The sequence below is a fragment of the Ochotona curzoniae genome, unplaced genomic scaffold (assembly GCF_017591425.1).
Source record: "Ochotona curzoniae isolate NIBS_2020 unplaced genomic scaffold, NIBS_Ocur_1.0 scaffold_4506, whole genome shotgun sequence".
Lineage (NCBI taxonomy): Eukaryota > Metazoa > Chordata > Mammalia > Lagomorpha > Ochotonidae > Ochotona > Ochotona curzoniae.
The window spans coordinates 34,168,700-34,190,423 of record NW_024467119.1 but is presented as its reverse complement, the minus strand read 5'-3'; the positions used below and the strand labels follow the sequence as shown (position 1 = coordinate 34,190,423).

General features: G+C 44.0%; 1 protein-coding gene across 3 annotated transcripts in view; it reads right to left on the bottom strand.

Annotated features, from left to right (window-relative positions):
• SMARCAD1 (SWI/SNF-related, matrix-associated actin-dependent regulator of chromatin, subfamily a, containing DEAD/H box 1) overlaps positions 1-15,719 on the bottom strand; it is a 66,068-nt gene extending 50,349 nt beyond the window's left edge. The window contains exons 1-3 of one of the 3 annotated variants that reach the window (XM_040967370.1): positions 15,573-15,719; positions 14,744-14,995; positions 3,115-3,292 (exon numbers count right to left, since the gene is read on the bottom strand). In XM_040967370.1, coding sequence (XP_040823304.1) covers positions 3,115-3,292; positions 14,744-14,933 — 368 coding nt within the window. In that variant the 5' untranslated portion in view covers positions 14,934-14,995; positions 15,573-15,719. The other 2 variants (XM_040967369.1, XM_040967368.1) reach the window with 2 other exon arrangements.
• Positions 15,720-21,724: the final 6,005 nt, after the last annotated feature.

Below are 21,724 nucleotides of genomic sequence, written 5' to 3'. Positions count from 1 at the left end.
TTATTGGGCTAATGTTCAAATAGTAGAGGTAAGGCAATCTGTAAACTATATCATGCATACCTGACAACTGAACAAATTAAATACATTAATATTGGTACAAAGCCAGCATTCTCATTTTCATTAGAAAACAGCAGGGTCAATTCTTGTAATGATAGATTAGAATAGCATCATTATCAGCAAATTTGAAACAGAACACACTTTCCCATTTTCTCTCCCACTCGCCCCTCCCCCTAAACACCCCTCATTTTGCAGAACATCTTTCCCTATTGAAAAGAAACAGCGTTACTCAGACATTCTTACTTTAAAGTCTGGGATGGGGAAAGTGCACATCTAGAGCATTTAAGTTAAAAAGACTAAAGAAAAATTACAGGAACCTCTCAGACACAACAGCCTTCTTGAGAAGGCACTCCTCTCTGCCACTCCAGCAGTGCATGGCAGCTCTCTCCTCTCTGTAACTTTGACTTTTAAATAAATCAATCTTCAAAAACAAATGATGGTAACTAAATTTATGAAGGTAACAGCGGAGAAAATGCTAGCCAAAGTGATTCCTTTCGAAATGATTGTGGGATCTGATTACATCATGTTTGCAACTTTTCTGCAAATTTAAAACTTTGGAAAAACAAAAAGTGAAAAGGAAAGAAATGATATATAAGTTTTCCTTAATAAAAACCATGAAAGAACTTTATCATTCTCTATTTTGGAATGAACTTCAGGATGAAGTATCTTTATTGTGTTTCTGTGTGAAAAGTTCATTTTAAACACCAGCAGACAGTTCTGGCATCTCGTTCCTGTGCATGTTTAGCTTCCGGAAGAAGAGCACATTAACTACCAGTGCCTCTTACTTCAGTTGGCTGCTGCTTCCTAGAACCTTCTGCTGGTTTCTTTTCACACCCCCCTTTAAAAAATTTTTATTTTATTTTTAATGAAAGGTCAGATATACAGAGAGGAGGAGAGCTGAGCTGATCCGAAGCCAGGAGCCCAGAGCCTTTTCGGGGTCTCCCATGACAGTGCAGTCCCCAAGGCTTTGAGCCATCCTCAACTGCTTTCCCAGGCCACAAGCAGGGAGCTGGATGGGAAGCAGGGCTGCTGGGATTAGAACTGATGCCTATATGGGATCCTGGTGCATGCAAGGGCAGGACTTTGGCCACTAGGCCATGGCGCCAGGACCATCTCCCCAACTCTTAAAATCCAGGGTTTCATTGGCTTTAGTATTTCAAATAAGCAGATTTTCTCTTCTCCAGGTTACTGGTATCCCTTAATGATTTAATCTAACCATAGAGGTTTTCTTTTGTTTTTAAATATATTTAAAAGGCAGAGATATTTATCTTCCATTCAGAAATGCTCACGACTAAACAGGAATGGTTAATGCCAGGAGCCCACAACTCAATCTGGTCTTACTAAAGAGGGACAGAGACCCAAGTCTCTCAAGCCATCCTCTGCAGCCTCCCAGGGCACACATTTGCAGGGCACCAAGAACCAGGCACTATGATACATGAATACCCCAGGCAGTGACTTAACTGCTGAGCCAGCTGCTTGCCCCACACAGTTTCAAAGAGCAATCAACCATCTGTTGACTCCCAAGTCTACACAGATACCTGCCAGAACACAAATGCAAATCCAATGAATTATCTGATACCTCCACTTAGATATGGCAGTCTCCTCAGTCATGTTCAAGATGAACTGCTGACTTCCTTCCAAAGGTGTTCCTCACTCACAGAACCAAACCTTCCTTAACTCCACTGTCTCAATTACCCAAGTCAAAGATCAGAGATTCTTCCCCAACTCACTTTTCTCCCACCAATAAATCCTCCCTATTTTACCTTCAAAGTATGTCCGGAACCTAACCACATCCTACATCTTCTACAGGTACAAAGAATACATTAAGTCACTACCATTATTTTCTGGGATTATACTCTACACTACTAATCTTCCAAAACATCAAGCAAAATTTCACCTCAGGTTCCTTGATGGGGTGTCCCCAATGCCTGGAATACTATTTCCCCCAATTTACTTTATTACCTCCTCCAGCTCATTACTGTAGCACAGCTCCTTGATAAAGTCTTTTCAGTGTTCTTTAGAACTGTCTTGACTCTGAACTTGCTATTTCCCTTCCCCTTTCTTCACATTCCTCACTCTTTGAAAGGCTGAACCTCAGCGTACATCCCCAAAGCCTTTGATGTAGAGATTATAGGGCCTTTTCCCTAGCTTGCAGTTCCTCTGTAGAGATTCACTTATTAAGTTAAGGGAATGGCATTATTATTCCCATAGTTAACAGGCATTATCATCATTCCCATAGTTAACATTACAATGCTAGCTCCAATCGAGAGCTTCTGCAGAAACTCACAAACATATCTGATCAAACCTTAGATCTAAACTGAATCTCACATTTGCCATTCCAAAGGAAACAAGAAAGCAGAGACAAAAAGATCTTACATCCGCTGGTTCATTCCGCAAAAAGCCACAGCAGCCATAGCTGATCTGATCCAAAGCCAGAAGCCAGGAACCTCCCCTGAGCCTCCCACAAAGGTGCAGGGGCCCAAGGACTTGGTCCATTCTCCAATGCTTTCCCAGGCCTCGAGCAAGGAGCTGGATCAGAAGTAGAGCAGCCAGGACATGAACCAGAGCCGACGTGGGATGCTGCAGCCACAAGCAGAAGCCCAGCTCACCATGCCAAGGCTCCAGCCCCAAAAAATCTTTTCTTAAAAATTTCTGGGCCTGTCACAGTAGCCTAGTGGCCAAAGTACTTCCTTGAATATACCAGGATCCCATATGGGCATCGGTTTGTGTCCCAGCTACCCCACTTCCCATCCAGCTTGTGGCCCGGGAAGGTAGCTGAGGATGTCCCGAAGCCTTGGGACCCCGCACCTGTGTGGGAGACCTGGGAGCAGCTCCTGGTCCAGATAGGCTTAGCTCCAGCCTTTGCAGCCACTTGGGAACTGAAACAGCAGATGGAAGATCATTCTGTCTCTCCTTCTCTCTGTAAATCTGACTTTCCAATAATAATAAATCAAAGTTAAAGCAGAAGTTTCCAAAAAATTCATAACAATGCCCAACAAGTATCTTTTTTGAAAACTCTTACACAAGCAAATATAAAGAAACTATTAAGTAGCTTACACTATAATCACTGTATCTTTGTTGCATTTTTTCTCTTGAACTGTACTGGAGCAATTTGGAGAAACAACATCTTCACTATCAGAAGATAAGTCAATATACTGTATTCCTCTTTGATTCTTGAAATATGATATACTTGTTTTTCTTTCATTTTCTGGAGTTTCTGGAACACTTGAATCCTCTGTAAAAGAAAAAGAAGGCATTTTGAACAACTTGAGAACTAATCCAGGCCGCAGCACCCACTGGCATGCAGGAGCACCAGGTCTCAAGGCAGGGTGGCCACAGCGCTCACAGGAAGGGCCATAGGCAAGTCTTGGGGACAGTCTAGTGCAAGTTCTGGAGAGCTGCCATGGCCAGGCCAGGCCAGAAAGTAACTGTTCTCCACAAATGTAGTTCTGATAAGGAGCGGCACACCCCTTTCGCTTCTGTCTGCCCACCTCCCATCTTTCTCTCCCATCCTTGATCCGCTTCACCCCTACCAGAGGCCCACATGGGTCTGTAATCCCCATTTCATCATCTATAATGAACATTAAAAAATTAACAATGTCGCTATAAAAAGAGGGAATGAGGGTGAGGTAGAGGGAGAAAGAAAAAGAGAGAAAGACAAAAGAGGGAGGGAAAGAGGAAGGAAGGAAGGAAAGAAGGAAGGGAGGGAAGGAAACTATACCTGCTCTTTCTGATAACTATAATATGTGAAAATCTCTAAATTCTCTCATTGTTCCCATTCCAAAATAGGAAACACCTATCACTTTAAAAAAAGCAAAGTAAATAGTCAACCAGGCTGGTGCTAAATGATTTTTTGTTTCACAAGTTACTTACTAGTGAGACTTCATTGAAAACTGAAGGCAAAAGTTTGGATTTTACATTCAAAAAATTTTTTTTTAAGATTTATTTTTATTGGAAAGTCAGGTATATAGAGAGGAGAGTCAGAGAGGAAGATGCTCTATCTACTGATTCACTCTCCAAGCAGCCACAATGTCTGCAGCTGAGCCAATCCGAAGCCAGGAGCCTTTCCTTGGTCTCCCATGCAGGTGCAGGGTCCCAAGGCTTTGGGCTATCCTAGACTGTTTTCCCAGGCCACGAGCAGAGAGCTGGATGGGAAGCAGAGCTGCCGGGAATAGAACCGGCACTCTCATGGGATCCAGGTGCATGCAAGGTGAGGACTTTTAGGCACTAGGCTACCGTGCCAGGTCCTACATTAAAATTCTTATTCTAATCTATGCTTTTATTTCCTTGTATATTCAAACATGCTCAGAAGACCTGAAGTCCCATCTTCTCTCCTTTTTGTTTGATACATGAAACAAGATTAATCTTCCACCCAGGTCTGCCATGTGGATGACAGGGACTCAGGAACATAAACTTCCTCTGCTGTTACCCAGGTACAATAGCTGGAAGCTGGAAAATCAAGTAGCCACACTCAGTTCAAGTCTGGGATTTGGAGTGTCAGTCTCCCAAGTACCAGCTCCTAATCTGCTCTGAGTCCAGCCTTATTGCTTAGCCTTGCAAGTAAGATTTAGTTTCCCTTTCAGTAAAATACAGGCACTAATAACAAAGCTAACATGCATATAAGTTCAGATGATACAGGTAAAAGCATTGACTTCAATAACTGTCAACTAGCCTCTTGTTAACATTAGGTCTTAAGTACTGGTTGGGCTGAACTGTGTCCTACCCACCCATCCACCTATTCATTTGTTTAAGTCCTTAATTCCCAGTACCTCAAAATTTATTACAAACAGGAACGTTATCTGTACTATTCTTAACAACAGTAAAAACAGCTGAGGCTAAAAAAATTCCCAGTGCAATGATGCTTTTCACTTCAAGCAAATAAGCACTTTTAAGCATCATCACACACCAGACATGGAGTAAAGGACAGTAAAAAGCAGAAACAATCACAAAGGAAACAGTACTACTCAGTTTTGAAATATATTGAATTTTGCCTGAATTTAAGACACTACATCAAGACACAGAGGGTATTAAGGGCTATTACAGTAAGTCAAGTTCAAGGGGCCCTAAACAAACCAAGTAGCCATGTTAAAAAATAACTTATGAGACTGTTTTAATGTCATAACAGAAAAACTTCAAAAATGCAACAAAAATTACTGAGAGATCATGAGTTCATAGAGAGAATTCAAAAAATATCTGATAATCCCCAAATAAAACCCATTGCCTCAAGACAAAAATGCATTAACTTGTATACCTATACTACAGATTTAAGAAAGCCTGCAATTTTTGATATTCTAATAAAGTGCAGCTTTACAAATTCTAAACAAGGCAAAATTCTTATTTACAATTCTAAACATGGCAAAAGATTTTCAAGATATTTCCTTTGAACATCAACAAAAACACAGCCTACAGGCCAACATGGTAGTACACAGGTTAAGCCACTGCCTGCAATGCTGGAATGCCTATATGAATGCCAGTTTGTATCCCAGTTTTCCTTCTGATCTGGCTCCCTACTTGCAGCTGGGATATTCTATGGAAGATGGCCCAAATGTTTGGGCTCCCGTCATCCACATGACAGATCTTGACTGAGCTCCGGGCACCTGGTTTGGGGCTATCTCAGCCCTGCCTGTTGTGGCCATCTGGGGAATGAACCAGCAGATTGATCTCACACTCCATCCTTCTTTCCATATATAATTCTACTTCCAAATAAACAAACATTTTTAAAAAGGGTTGGTGGTGGGGCCAGCACTGTGGTGAGGAAAGCTGCTGCCTATTGAGCAGGCATGTCACATGGCTAGGTGTGCCCCTTCTAATCCCTGCCAATGTGCCTGTGGAAGGTGGCTCAGGTCCATGGGCCCCTGCACCTACAATGAGACTGGAAGAAGCTTCTGGCTCCCAGTTTCAGACCAGTCCAACCCTATCCACTGTGGCCAGATGGAGAGTGAACCAGTGGATGAAAGATGTCTCTTTCTCTCAATTCTACACTCCAAAATAAAAAATAAATAAATCCTGAAAAAAAGAAAAAAAATACTACAAATCACATTGGTCACAAAGCAGTGAAATTCAAAGTAAATGTTAGTAAAAACATGCAAACAATATTTTGACCACCTGGAAATATTAAAAAGAAGAAAAGCAGCCCATAGAAACAGTTTACAAACATCCTTTAAGCCAAAGAGGAATAAATAACAACAACTAAAAAAACATATCAAAATCTAGGTATATATGATTATATGAACAATGCAACAGGAAATAAAATGATACACTAAACCAAGTAGACAAACACTAATCCAAAAGATGCATATATAGTTAGCAATTTAGAACAGAAACATACATTTATTTATTTGAAAGGCAGTTACATAGAGAGGGAAAGACAGAATGAGTTCATCTGCTGGTTCACTCTGCAAATTGCCACAGCCAGGGCTGTGCCATATCAAAGCCAGGAGCCAGGATGGTTCTCCAAATGAGTGAAGGGGCCCAAACACTTAGTCCATCTCACTGCCTTCCCAGGTTGCTTACAGGGAACTAGATCAGAAATGGAGCAGCCAGAACTCCAAGAGATGCCCATTTGGGGTGCTGGCGTTGCAGGCAGTGGATTAACGCACTGTGTCACAACACTGACCCTAGTCACAACATTTTAAATTTAAGAAAACATGTAATAATGAATTGCCCTGAGATAATTAATTAGTAACTGAAAAATAATGAAGGAGAAAAATGAATTATGCTTTCCTTAGTTCTAATAAAATAAATCTCAGATTACATTTAAAGTGCAACACCAACACAAAATCCACAAGATATCAGCTCAAGGGCTCATTAATTGACACAGTAGGTTAAGCCACTGCCTGTAACACCCAGAACTACATGAGTGCTGGGTCACCAGTCCTGGCAGCTCTGCTTCCAATTCAGGTCCTCGCTGATGCTCCAGAAGCAGGAGTGGACTTGGGTCCATGCCATGCACAAGGCAGATCTGTGGATTTTCAGGCTCCCAGCTTGAGGCAGGGCCAGCCCTGACTGTTGCGGCCATCCAGGCAATGAACCAGTACATGAAACATTTTTCTCCTTCTCTCTGTTTCCCACTTTCTGTAACTCTGCCTTTAATTTTAAGTGAATTAAAAACCAACAAACAAAAACAAAAAAAGCAAAAACCTCATACTCATCAGGTTAGCATTTACTAAAAATAAGCATCAGTGGAGATGTGAAGAAATTAGAACTCTAAGCACTACTGCTATGGAAAACACTGAGAATTCCTCGAAAAATTAAAAATACAATCACTGTATTATTATATGCAGCAGCTGCACTTCTATGTACATACCAAAATAATCGAAAGCAATGTCTCATGCTGGGGTCCGTGCAGTGGGTGTGCATGACACGAAGGTATGAAGAAAGCAGCTCCCCTGTGTGGCAAGGCCAGGGGAGCTTCCAGCTGTTAGGCAAGGTCTGGGGGAAGACTCTCTGACCACCTTGACGCTGTTTCACCCCCTGGTTGCATGGACACTCAAGCACCCCACTAAGAATTCTGTAATCTATTGAGGCATTGTTGTCTGCCCCGTGAGACGGTTTTTGCAACCGATGTGAGCTTGAGAGTTAATGTCACTAACGTCTTGGTGAGTGGGCCTTTGACAATTTACACACAGGAGCACAATTAAGCCCATGCCATTTTTGGACACCTTATTGGGTACTTGACCACTGTCTTAGAATTTGGCCCAGACATGTAGCACACCTTCTGGGAAGGGGCTTGATATGTATCCTAAATATTAATGCAAGTGATGGGAGTAAGAGCTGAAACTGCTATGGCAATAAATATACTTATTGTTATCTCAAAGCCTAGCCTGTCTTGGCAATTTTTTGGAGCATAGAAAATAATCCATTCAGATGGACTGAAATTACTCTGTTGGGCATTATGCTGCTTCCAGCACACATTTTTGGGGACATATCTCAGTCAGATCATATTTCAAACCATATTGCATTACTTTTCTAGTTCCACAAGTTTATTTTTATTGTAGTTGTGCTACCTTATAACTATTGCAATTGGTTTTTTTTCTTGTTTACTTTTCTAATGGTAATCTTGTCCGTCAGTTTATTTTTATATTGCTTTAAACATTTAACCATCTTTTCTGCTGCTTGCAGTATCTGAACTTCATTTTCTTTTTCAAGTTTACTCAGTTTACTTGAAAGGCAGAGCTACTTTCACCTGCTGATCCACTCCTCAGCGTTGGGCCAGTTCAAAGCCAGAAACCAGGAGCTTCTTTGAGGAGGTCTTCCCTAAGGGTACAGGAGCCATAAGCACCCTTTGCTACTTTGCCAGGCCAAAAGCAGGCAGCAGGATTGGAAATGCAGCACCCATACCAAGAACCTATGCCCATATGAGAAGCGCAGGTGCTCAGGTGGTGGTGGTGGGGCGCCTTCATGTTGACAATGAAGCTTCAGCTTCTCTGTAGTGATTTCTTTTACCTTGAATATAAATCAGATTTTCCTTTACACAGGTTGTGATTCTGAATTTTATCCTGGATATTGTAAAACATCTGATGCAAAAACCAAGGATATCACTAAATTCTTTAACACATGATTTCTGTTCTACAAGGGAGTTGATTGACTCAATTCAAATTCTAAGTTTTGCATTTTTTGCAGTCATTAGTAACTATTTCTTTCAGCTTCCAATGACTGGTTTTTATTGGTTCCTCTGAAATCAGCCATGTTTACATAGCACAGTTGTCAGTAAGTAATTCTGATCAGTTTTGCCAGCAAATGTAGGAGCTCAATTTCTTTTGAATCTCTCATTTATCAGATTCAACTTTCTCTATCATGTTTATTGGTTGTATACTCAGCCCTAGATTTTTCTTTCCTCTATCCTGAATCTATAAAGTGATAGCTTTTATTTTTGTGATCTGTGTGGGAACAGGAAAATGTCGTGTGATAAAACAGCCAAAATGTACATATTTCCCCCTTACTCGTCACCAGAATACACTTTCTGCCTTTGATTTTCATTGCTCTTCAGCACGTCAGGGGCAGACCAGGCTGAACCAGTTCACACTACCCGTGGGCAAAACTGAGCACCAGAACAGAGTGTGGGTCGGGCCAGGTTTGGATGCAACACATACCAGTGCATATTACGGAATGCCAAGGAGAGGTGAGCTGCACCAGATGTGGCTGCAGCGCCCAACCAGCACACTTGAGAACCAGGGAGGGAAGGAGCAAAGCCCGTGGGGGGAATGTGGGCTCCCCTGCTTAACAGCCACTCCCACTAGAGATCTTGAGTTGGGATGGGGGCAGACCAGACCAGGCAAGGCTACAATACCTGTGGGCCTCATGTGAGATGGATCAAGGAAAAGCCAGGATGGGCTGACTGTTCCTACTGGTGCAAGCAAAAATTAGAGTGGGTGAGGGTTGTTAGGGCTTTGCCACAGCATCAGCTGGCAGAGGCTGGCACTGGGGGCTAATTCTATCAAGTTAAACCACAGAACCACCTGGAGAGTGCATGGTCCAGGAGTTGGAGTGGCCTAGTAGGGAAATAGTGGGCACCTCCCTCTTGGGTTGTCAATCCAACCGGAGAGCATGAAAACCAGGACTAGGGCAGGGGTGGCTAGACAGAAAGGTACATGCCAGTATGTGTGTGGGCTAGATAATAGGGCAGGTTGGGTTGAACTAGGTTTTAATGCCCATTGACACATACGAGAGCTAAATGGGATGTGGGACAGACTGAACAAGCCTGCGGTACATACTAGCAAGCATGGGAACCAGGGTAGGGGCAGGTCTGGTGGGGGTTAAGGGAAGTCGCCCTGACTAGGCTGCAGCTCCCACTGGTTTGCGTAAAGGCCGAGTATGAAGTGGCAGGTTTGGGCTGGACTGTAACACCCATTGGTTTGTGTGGAGGACAGGGCTGGAAACAGAACTGACCCAGCAATTGCAACCATCAGCATATGCTTGAGCTGATTGGGGTGATGGACTGTGCCGGACCCTGCACTGGCAAGCACACACAAGAATCATGTCTGGGATCACCTCAGACAAAGTTTCTCTGGGGACCCCTCCAACTGAACTGCTGATCTCAGAACCCCAACCATGAAGAGACTATGTCAGCCAGTGGATTCTGAATAAAATTCATAGTGCTTGGAGCACTGAGACTGACAGCAATTCAGAACTGTTTAACTACGAAAACTGCACGAGCAGGACCCTGGGAGCATGCGCCCATCGGGGACCTGGGATGGGTGGGAGGCTGGTTGGGTGAGGCTTCTCCCTTTGTTTCTCCCCTTAAGCCAGATACAGGGGAAAAAAATGAAAATTGAAAAAAAAAAAAAATAGAGAGAATGTGGAAACAAAAAAATGTGAAGTTAAAGAACTGAGTTATATGCAATATCAGCAGGAAATATCTAATAGGCAGTTGGGAAACAAATGGGAAAATGCAAAGATGAGATTGTGTTTCCCATACTCAAGGAACCAAGGGGCTGTCACAAAAACCGAAGGAAGTGAAGTATAAAAACAGGGGAGGTTATGATAAAATACGTGATGACATACAATTTCATCCTATATATAAACTTTGACCTGGACAATGTAAGCAACCGAACTAACATGGGATGATCCCATACCAGCAGCATGAAAACATTCCCTTTTGACTGCCAGCCTCCTCTCCAGACCCAACTTTTTATCTCTCCAGAGGACCCACAAGCAACATGGAATCCCTCTCTCTCTCTCTCTAAACTGCCTTAGCCATGTGGAGCAGAATTTTAAGTCTTATTAAAGCCATGTTGAATGGCTGGTTAATAGATACTTCCCACCTATTCAGAAAATCCTTGGATTAATTTTTTAAATACCAAAAAATCTTAACATTTATCTCATTCGTACCTTGTATTTCATTGTCAAATTCTATCCTAAATAACTGAAATAGCTCACATCTCACTTTCTTTTCCATTTCCATATTACAGTCAAGATTATGCAGCTAGTGAGTTATGTTGTGGCCTACAAAGCTGGAATCCCACATGAGCACTGATTGAAGTTCTAACTTTTCATTCTGATTTAGTTCCCCATGAGGTTATGCGTGAGGATGGAGTGTGTGGTGGGCAGGGTTAGGATGGGCCACAGCATCCACTGGTTTGCATATGAGATGGGGCTGGGGACAGAACCAACCAGCTGACTGCAACCACTAGTGTATATGTAGGCTTATGTGGGTGATGGAATGAGCCAGACCCTGAACCTTCTTTGGTGAGGGTTCTCCAGGGACCCCAACCTCAAACTGGATCACTGGACTCAGAACTCCAACCACAGGGGAAACCATACGCTATGTGGTCCGACCGTGGAGTGCATGTATCAGGATTGGGTCTCCTTGGTTGCTGAAGCCTATGTAGTGGACAGCATGCCCAGATGCACATGGAAACATAACAACCAGTTCATTGAGGCCTACAGAGGACATCTAGTACTATGGAGGGCAGGAACAAACTGGACAGCTCTCCTGGTCAAGCTTTGACAGTGAATATCCGGGCAAGTGGAGACTCTCAGGTGGACTATGTCAGCCAAAGGGCCTTGGATTTCCTCAACCCTGGAGCAATGAAATTAACAGCATCTCAGAACTATCAAAACCACTTAAGCAGTAACCTTGGAACATGTCCCATATCAGGGACCCTGTGAAGACACTGATTGTCATCCCCGAGTCCCAGTCCCAGGTACTGATGTGGTTGGCTGATGAGAGAAGCCCTCTTTCCTTCTCTTTCCACTTTGCCCAGAAACAGGAAGAAAATGGAGATTGGAGGCAGCTGTCTCATCCACTTCCCCCATCCCTAAGCCCTTGCCACCCTAATCAATTATTCATCCAGGCATGTAACTTTCTTAATTATGTGAACATCATCAAAAATAAAATGAATTTATAAAAAACATTTACTTCCATCTACTTCAAAGGCAGAGCCACAGAGAGCAGGAGAAATAGAGAAATCTTCCATCTACTGGTTCACTGCTCAAATGCCTGTGATAGCCAGGACCAGGCCAAGTCGCAGGCAGAATCCCAGCTCTCAACAGAGGTCTCTGACACAGGGAGTCAAGCACTGAGCCATCACTTGCGACATGTCAGGATGTCAGCAGGCAGCTGGATGGGCGGCAGAAACCGCCACTCAGAGAGGCACCCCACAGGGAATGGGAGTCTCCTACAGCAGCCTAACTGGCTTGGCCATATCTGCCAAGACCGCCTAATTGTAAGCAGTTTCTTTGCTCATTCTATCATTTTATTTGTAAGTTTTAAATGCATATCTAGTAACTGCACTGTAAAATCTAAATTTACTAACCTTAGTTTGCAAGATTCTCAAAACCACCATTAAAATAAACTCTTCTTAAAGCAATATGCTCCATTCCTAGCAAAGTGGAGTCTCATCATTCCTAGAAAACAGGTTTAAGTTTTTTACTTCCTAATGTCAAGATTTACCACATGATTCCTCTTAAGTCTCAATTTGCAACAGGAATTTCTATATGAAAAGAAGTCTCAAGACAAAAAGGGATATCCTTGGATACTCCTTCTAGGAGGCACTAGCACAGAGCTACCATGTTAACACCCCGCCTGCAAGTGCCAGCATCCGATAGAGCCAATGGCTCCCATCCTGGCCGTACCACTTTATTTATTGTTTGTTTGTTTTATTTTTGTGGCTGTACCACTTCTGACTCAACATTTCTTGTAGTCTAGGGAAGCACTGGAAGATGGCCCAAGGCCTTGGGCCCCTGTTACCCACATGGGAAGTAGGGAAGAAGTTCCTGGCTCCCAGCCTCAGATCAGCTCAGCACTGGCCATTGCGGCCATTTAGGGAGTGAACCAGCAGATGCAAGATCTTTCTGTAAAAAAAAAAATCCGCCTTTCAAATAAAAACAACTCTTAAAAATGTATATGTTCCTTATTAGAAAAAGATAGGTCAAAATTTAACCTTACCAATTGGTAAATAACCAAAACACTGCATTGAATTCGTTCCACAAAATGCTTTCATTTTCAGAGATGAAAATCTTGCAGCTCTCAGATTTTCAGTTTGTTGTTCAGTGTTCCACACTGATTCATGGTGAAGCAGAAGCTTACGTCCACCCTGGCCTTCCATGCTGTCACATTTGCACCCGAAATTCTTTAAATTCGCTTCCAGTAACATTTTTTTAAAGTTTATTTACTTGAAGGCCTGGTGCAAAGCTCAATCAGCTAATCCTCCCCTTGCAAGCATTAGGATCCCACATGGCTACCAGTTCAAGTCCCAGCTGCTCCACTTCCCATTCAGTGCACTTTTATGGCCTAGGAAAGCATTAGAGGACGTCTCAAAATCTCGTGACCATGCAACAAGCTGTAGACCCAGCAGTTCCTCCTGGTTCCTGGATTCAAATAGGCTCAGCTCCAGCTGTTACAGCCAATTGGGGAGTGAACCAACTGATGGAAGATCATCTCACAGTCTCTGTCTATAAATCTCCCTTTCCAATTAAAAAAAAAATTTTAAAACAAAAACAAACTTTATTTACTTGAAAGAACAACAGAGGTCTTCCACCAGCTGACTCACTCCCTAAATGCTTACAATCCCAGGGTGGGGAGGGTGTGGGTCGAGAGGGCAGGCAAAGTACAAGAGCTCAGAAATGCAAGTTTTCGGCCCCACGCAGGAGCGACTCCTACACGACTCCTACTCCAGCAGGCTGAGCTGCTCGGCAGCCTCACCTGGAGCATGCAGACAAGCTCAGAACTTCTCAGGCAACCAAAGTCTTCCCAGATTTCATGCTTAATCACCTTTTCATCTCCTCTACTAAATCATCCCAAGAACTTATCTGCCCGAACCATTACTTCCACATGGAGGAGAAGCAAGCAGAAAGATAGCAATGCTGCAGACACCCATTACCAATTTCTCAGGCCACATTATTCAAACACTGAATCAGAGTATCACACACAAAAGGCATTAGTGAAATAAACATGAAAACAAAACTTTCATCACTCCTTTCGTCGTATACCGAGTAAGCATTTATACTTGGGAATCTGTCTGCTTGGACCTGAGCTCCATCTGGGCTCACCCGTTCATTGCTCCTCCAGGTGTCGTTTCTGTACCTCTTAAGTAACACCTATCCTGTATGGTTTTTGTGTACATTCTGAGTCAGGATACGAAGCACTTAGCCCAATGACCTCTATTCCTTTGCTGCTCAACACACACATCAGAACGAGAATGGGAATTCTGGGCTGACTGTCGAATTCTATTGTCTGAAAGAACCTGCGTAAATGAACCTGCCTCATGGTTCACCATGAAGAACACCAATTACTCAAGTGTAAGCTGTGCGTATCCGCAGTTGGCGGGGGCAGTGTATGAATGGGATGTGATCCTGTTTGTGCACACACATTGTCTTCAGACACTTTGGTCCGCATCTCCGCTCACAGCAGGGCGCTTGCACTTTGAAGGAATACCAGCAGGAAGTAAAGCCTCTGGCCAAAGCAGCAGCCTCGGTCAATCACGGCATTCCATCAGCTCCACTCCTCCTCCAGCAGCTCCCTTGACCTCAGGATGACCCCCCCCCTGCCTTCCACCTTCACCCTTGGGCCAGACGCCCAGCAGGGATGGACACTGGGCTGGCTGCACACAGAGCCCAGGGCAGTCCGCAAGCTGTGCTTCCTCTAGGGTAGCCTGGAGGACAATGCATCCCCACGTGTGACCTCAGAATAACTACAATGCCTCCTGCCTCTGTCACTCTCTGCCCTGCCGTCCAGTCCACTCACCTGTTTTCTCAGTGACATCTGAATCGGGGGTGTTGGCCCTGCTAACTTCCCCTTCGGCATTCTCCTCTTCAGCACTCAGAGAAATGGGTGAGGAAGGGCCAGGCTGGGAGGGTGGGGGGGTCGCGGCGGGCGCTTCCTCTATTTTACTCCTTTTCTCAAAGCGAAAACGGTCCAGGTTGAAAAGATTCATATTGGAAGAAATCACCCTGCAGGGAGGCCTAGGGGGAGGGTGGGGAACTTCAATCGAACTATCTGTAGGGGAGGGGGGAAAAAAAGGAGAAGAAAAGAAAAAAAAAAAAAGAGGCGATGAACACCTGAGATACAAAGGCATGGCCGTGCATTCCCCAGGCACGCCGCGGGCTCACGACTGTGATGGCTGCGCCTCATTGTCTGGGCCACGCCGAGCGGGAGGTGGACAGCGGTGTCCTCGCCCAGCGTGCACGGCCTGTACCCCGCCGGCGGCCGGCGCCTCTCCCGCCCCTCCGCACTCGGCCCACGAGCTTGACCCCTCGTGCACCGTCCCCTCGCCCCGACACGCGCAGGCACGTCCCCCCCGAGAGCACGCCCGCGCGGCCGCCTCCCGCCCACCCCCCAACACACACAGGAGCACCCCCGCCTCGGGAAACGACCTGTCGGGGCCCGCGCCCCGACTCCGCGGGGACACAAAGGGGGCCCGCGCCGGGGAGCGGCGGACGCCGAGCTGGCGGGCGGCCGCCCGGAAGTGGACGCGGAGCGATCCCAGCTGAGAGGAAGCGCTCAGAGAGCAGCCAGGCCGGTGCAGCGGCGCGGCCGCTCGCTCGCTCGCTCTGTTCCGGCCCTCGGTACTTACGCTCTCGCAGCCTCTGTGCGGTGGAACAAAGACTGAAAAGGGGGGGAAAGAAATAAATAATTCCTGGCGAGCGGCGACGGCAGCCGGGCCGGGACCTTCCGATACACCACACAGAGCCCTCACGAGCGCGCAGTGATGACGCAACACGCAGCCCAGGCCTTTTCCTTCCCTGGCGCCGCGCGAGCGAAAAATGTCCTGGCGCGCGCCGTTGTCATGGTAATTGGGATCCGCCGTTTTTTTTGCTTGGTTTTGAGGCTGGGATTGTTCCACTCGTTTGTTCGGCTTTTACAAGTAGAGTGGAAACTTGTTAGGTAGAACAGTCATAAGTGACACAGGGACAGCAAATACCAATCATACCAGTTTTACGTCTCTTAACCTGTTTGATATATGCTATGGGTAGCATAATAATATAGTGAATGCCGTAATTCAAATGCCTTTAAGAAACTTAGTTCTTACAAGATAAGGAAACAGAGGGTTTCTTTTAAAAATGTCTCATAAAATGTATTTATTCTAAAGGCAGAATTACAGAGGGAGGGAGAGATGGAGAAAGGTCTTCCATCCGCTGGTTCACTCCGCAAATGGCGCCAATTTCTGAGGCAGGCGGAGCAAGAGTGAAAATGGAGACCCACACACCATGTTTGTAAATATTTAAACCTTGTTCTTGCCTGAAATGTTAAAGTACATTACTGCGGGGCCGACTGATACTGCTTCCTGTCCTGGCTGCTCCACTTCCCACCCAGCTCCCTGCTTGTGGCCTGGGAAGGCTGAAGAGGACAGCCCAAAGCCTTGGGACCCTGCACCCCAGTGGGAGTCCTGAAGGAGCTTCTGCTGCCTCGGCTCCTACCTGGCAGCCGTTTAGGGAGTGAATCAGTGGATGGCAGATTCTCTCTCCCCCTCTACAAATTTGCCTTTTAAATAAAAATAGATAAAATCTTTAAATATATGTACGTATAATTTCTGTTTTGAAAATAACCGGGAAGGCCAGATTGAATTTAGAATTTCAATTACATTACAAAGTGGGTGGTTCAAAGAGGGATGCTTGGTCCCTTTAGCCTGTCTTCCTGACAGTCGGCCTTCTTCCCCTCTGTGTGATGCCATTGGAAGCTTTGTGCTCGTGAATATGGACACAGAGTGCAAGACGTTCAGCCGCAGGGCCAGCACTATGGCATGGCAGGCTGAACTAGCCACAAAGACTGGGACTGGGCCAAACCAAGTCCCGGAATCAGGAGATTCTTAAAGATCTCCCGTAGGGGTGCAGGGGCTCAAGCTCTAGGGCTGTGCTCCATTGCTTTCCCAGGCCCATGAGCAGGGAACTGGATCCTGGAAGTGGAGTAGCCAGGACTTGAATTGGCACTCAAATGGGATGCCGGCACTGTGAGTTGTGGCTTAGTGTGCAATGCCACAAAACTGGTAGAAATTGTTGATTTAGAAATTCATGAGGTACAATAAATGCCTAAGCCATCGAATGCTTTCTTAGTTTGTTGTGTAGTAATGGATAATTGAAGCATATTCAAATATTTTCCTTCATCTTTGTCTTGAGTGCTATGATTCTTTCAGTTAGTGTTAAATATTCATCCCCCGCCCCAACTCCTTGCTGTTCTAAATCTGCTTATTGAGAAACTGTTGGGAAATCGTACGTTTCTTTTATCTCAAGTTTGAGGTTGCCAAGTCCAGCCATTTTTTTTATAGGCTTTATGTGCTAAGATTTTTTTAATAAGATTTATTTAATGTGTGTTTTTTTTGGAAAGCAGAGTTACATAGGGAGTGAGAAAGAAACAGATCTTCCTTCCATTTGTTCACTCCAAACGTGCAACAAAGCCAGGCTAGGCTGACCCAAAGCGACGAGCTCATCCTGGCTCTCCCACGCGGGTGACAGGGGCCTGAGAGATTGGGCATCTTCCACTGCATTCTCAGGTGCATTATCTGGGAGCTGGATAAGAAGTGTAGCAACTGGTACTGAAACTGGTACCCTTCGGGGACATTGGTGCCAGCCCTAAGACTTCATTTATTCTTACACATTTTGTCTCTACCTTTTTTTGGTGAGAATGATTTCCCACAATATTATCTGATTTTTCTTTCTCAAGATGATAAAGAGATTAAGGAAAAACTACTTCTCCAAAAAGATTTGTCTATCACAGAAAGCACTGTCATTTCCAATTTCTGTTGAGCTGCTCTGTGACTTTGAGCAGCTCTATTAAGATGAAGGTCCTAGGCTATAGAGCACAACATAGAATTGGGACAGCAGACCTCATATGTGCTCACAGAGATCTGAGAGACCCAGGGTCCCTTAAGGAGATACACTTGACCTTTTAAGTGGCATTTTTTCAGTGTGGCCACCCAAGTCCTGTTAATGATCTATTCGTTTTTTGAAATTACTTCAGTGAGGGCCCAGCAGCGTGGCCTAGAGGCTAAAGTCCTCGCCTTGAACACCCCGGGATCCCATATGGGCACCGATTCTAATCCCGGCAGCCCCACTTCCCATCCAGCTTCCTGCTTGTGGCCTGGGAAAGCAGTCGAGGACAGCCCAAAGCCTTGGGACCCTGCACCCATGTGGGAGACCCAGAGGAAATTCCTGGATCCTGGCTTCGGCTCAGCATAGCATTGGCCATTGCGCTCACTTGGGGAGTGAATCATCAGACAGAAGATCTTTTTCACTGTCTCTCCTCCTCTCTCTGCCTTTCTAATAAAAATAAATAAATCTTAAAAAAAAAAAAGGAGGGCCCGGCGCGGTGGCGCAAGTGGTTAAAGGTCCTCGCCTTGCACGCCCGGGATCCCATATGGGCGCCGGTTCTAATCCCGGCAGCCCCGCTTCCCTTCCAGCTCCCTGCCTTTCCAATAAAAAAATAATAAAAATAAATCTTTAAAAAATAAATAAATAAAAAAGATTTATTTAAAAAAAAAAAAAAAAAAAAAAAAAAAAAAAGGAATAACCTTCCCCATTGTGAACTGAGTTGATTAAGAAACCAAACCAAAAAAAAGTAAGCAGCAATGGAGATTAGAAATGATATATGTAAGCTTGGAGCTCTCCTTGATTTAATATCTTAGAAATGTCAGCCACACCTGGCTGCTGATGGAAACTTGTGCAAACTAATCTTACCTCCCACACACAAATATGAAATGAGAAAGACAAGATATCAAACCACAAGTCTAAATAAATCTTATTTTCTTGGTAACAAAAACCTACACCATGAAGTACCAATCTATAAGCAAATACTTCTCTTACCAGAAAACTAGTTCTAAATTTGGGAAAGCTTATAACAATATTGTAAAATATGTTTCACCTATCCAATTTTTAGAAATGTATGCCACCTCCTTCCAAAACCATGTGCTCATTGTGGTCTGTATGTCAGGAGATCACAAAAGCCCTGGTACTCTGTGACATTGACAACAGTGAGGTCCTTACTCCGCACAACTCCAGTGGAATTCAAGGTGCTTCCATCACTGTATGTGCCTTGTTAAACATAAAACCTCTAGCAAAGGTCAGAAACAATTTAGAAGACTACAAAGTGTTGGGTGTGGGTTTTTTGGTGTTTTTGTTTTGTTTGCCCTTTTGATAATTATGTTGCTGTATTTAACTGCCTACCATAGGTCTTTTGCTAGGGAGTGAAAGGAGTAGTGTATAAGTTCCAAATAAAATATATTGTGTTTTGATTTTTCCATCAACCTCACTTTGAAGAATAGATCCCATGATATACCTTGTCCTTCCTGTAAATTGCTGTCACAGTTTCTCTGCCTTTGTCCATGCAATTTGCAGAGGCCAAGGTGTTTTCAGGTATATCCTTTGAGCCTCACGTTTTTCTCCTAGTGTCTCTGCAATTTGATTACCCTCATTGTGATTCCATTGTGTAGGCGTCATTTAGTTGTATACCTCTGCCATGTCAAATGACACTTGATTCTGAGTCCTTTACTCATGTGTGAACTTGTGTGATCGCCTCTTCAATGCCACTTGTCCTTGCCTTGAAATTACATGTGCCATTCTGCAGATTTCATTATTCACAATATATTTAACTCTAACAGAATCATTACAATCACTCAATCCTGTACTTACACATTTTTCTTCATAAAATGGCCTTTACAAAAAAAATTCCAAAAGAAAATAATCATCTCAGTTGTTTCAAATTCCACAGACATTAAACACTTGACAATTTCTTTTTTTTTTTTACTCCCAGATCTACTTAAGTGTCACGAGGACACAGTGTTGGAGATAAACACATATTGACATCTTGCATTTTTTGTGCCATATATGTTGTCCATGGACTGGTCCTAATTGGGAATTTGCTGGTGTTCTAAGTCCTTCATTGTGTATATCTGTTTTATTGAATTAGCAGCATTACTGAATTAAAAACCTGGAGTTTCATAAATAGTCATGGGTGATATGTTCATAGTCAAGTATAATAAGGAAAATGACCTTTTTCTAAGCAAGTAATTTGAAATTCACAAAGTCATTATGAAATTAGGGGCACCTTACTTATAATTCCAACCTGTCCACCAGCTGTGTGATATCCTCTCCATTCACCTTGTCTATAATATGGTGACTGCATTTTATGACTGGATTTTACAGTGGAAAGGAACCATCCTTACAACTCAGAATGGAGGGAAATAGCCACACTTTGAAGAAGTTATAATCAAGAAAATTGACTTGAGTTGTGCAAATACTCCTACCAAAATGGAATGTAGCGAGAAAGGAAGCCTCTGTCTACAGAAAAAATGTCAGTTAATAGATGCAGAAGATAAAATTGGAAAATCATTACCTTGAAGCTTCAAGATAAAAATTTAGTAACAAGTGTTTAATGGATGGTAAAGTGAATGTGTAAAAGGGCAGTGAATGGGACCAGTATTGTGCTGTTGCCTGCAGTGCTGGCATCCTGTATTAGAGTGGTGGTTCCAGCCCTGTCAGCTCCACTTCCAATCCAACTTCCTGCTAATATGCCTTGGAGGGCACTGGAGGACAGCCTAGGTGCTTGGTCCCCTGCCACCCATGTAATACCTGGTTAGAGTGCTGGGCTCTGGTTTTGGTCTGGACCAGCTCTGGCCATTGCAGCCATTTGGAAGTGAAACAACAGTTGGAAGATTTATTTTTTCCTCTCTTTCTATTACTTAGCCAGTGAAATAAATGATGAATTTAAAAAAAAAAGGGGGGGGTTTTAGGTCCTGGTGTGATGACTCAGTGACTAAACCTTCACCCCTTCACCTTACATGTGCCAGGAATCCATATGTGTGACAGTTCATGTCCCAACTACTCCATTTCTGATCCAGCTCCCTGCTTGTGGCCTAGGAAAGCAGTAGAGGATTTCCCAAAGCCTCGTGGCCCTGCAAGTTGTAGAAAACCTGGAAGAAGCTCGCTCTTAGTCTCATATAGGTTCAGCTCCAGCCATTGCAACCAGTTGGGGAATGAACCATTGGATGGAAGATCTTTTTCTCTTCTCTCTGTAAATCTGCCTTTCCAATAGAAATACAATAAATATTTTTCCAGTTTTTAAAAAAATTATTTTTGATGATGTTTGCATAGTTGAGAAGGATACATTCCTATATGGACCACGGATTAGGATGGGAAAGGTTGAGGAATAGGAGAAAGTAGATAAGATCATTATGTCTAGGCTGTGGGTTTTTTTTTTTTTTTGTATTAGGGTAAAGTGGGGACAGAAGGGGAGAAGCTGTACACAGCATCCCACCACATCATTACCTGGGCATTGGGACAGTCACCTGATCTCATTCCAGGGTCCCCAGTGTGGAGCATGCTCCAAGGGTACTGCTCAGGTGGTTTTAATAGTTTTGAGATGCTGTTAATTTTGTTACTCCAACAATGAAGAAATTCTTCCAAGGTCCATTGGCTGACATAGTCTCTCTTAGAGTCTCCACTCACCCAGATACTTGCTGTCAAAGCTTGCCTGGAAAAGTTGTCAAATTGGTTCTTCCATCCATCCTCTGCTATGATACTAGATGTCCTCTGCAGGCCCTAGTGAACTGCCATATCCCCCAAGTGCATAATGGGCATGTCATCCACTTTGGCAACTAAGGAGGCAAAATTCTGACACATGCATTTCATGGTCAGACTGCAGATTCTATGCTTTTCTCTGGCTTCTGATCATATCAGTGCAGCTCTGGCTGTTGTGGCCACTTGAAGAGTGAATAATTGGATAGAAGATCTTTCT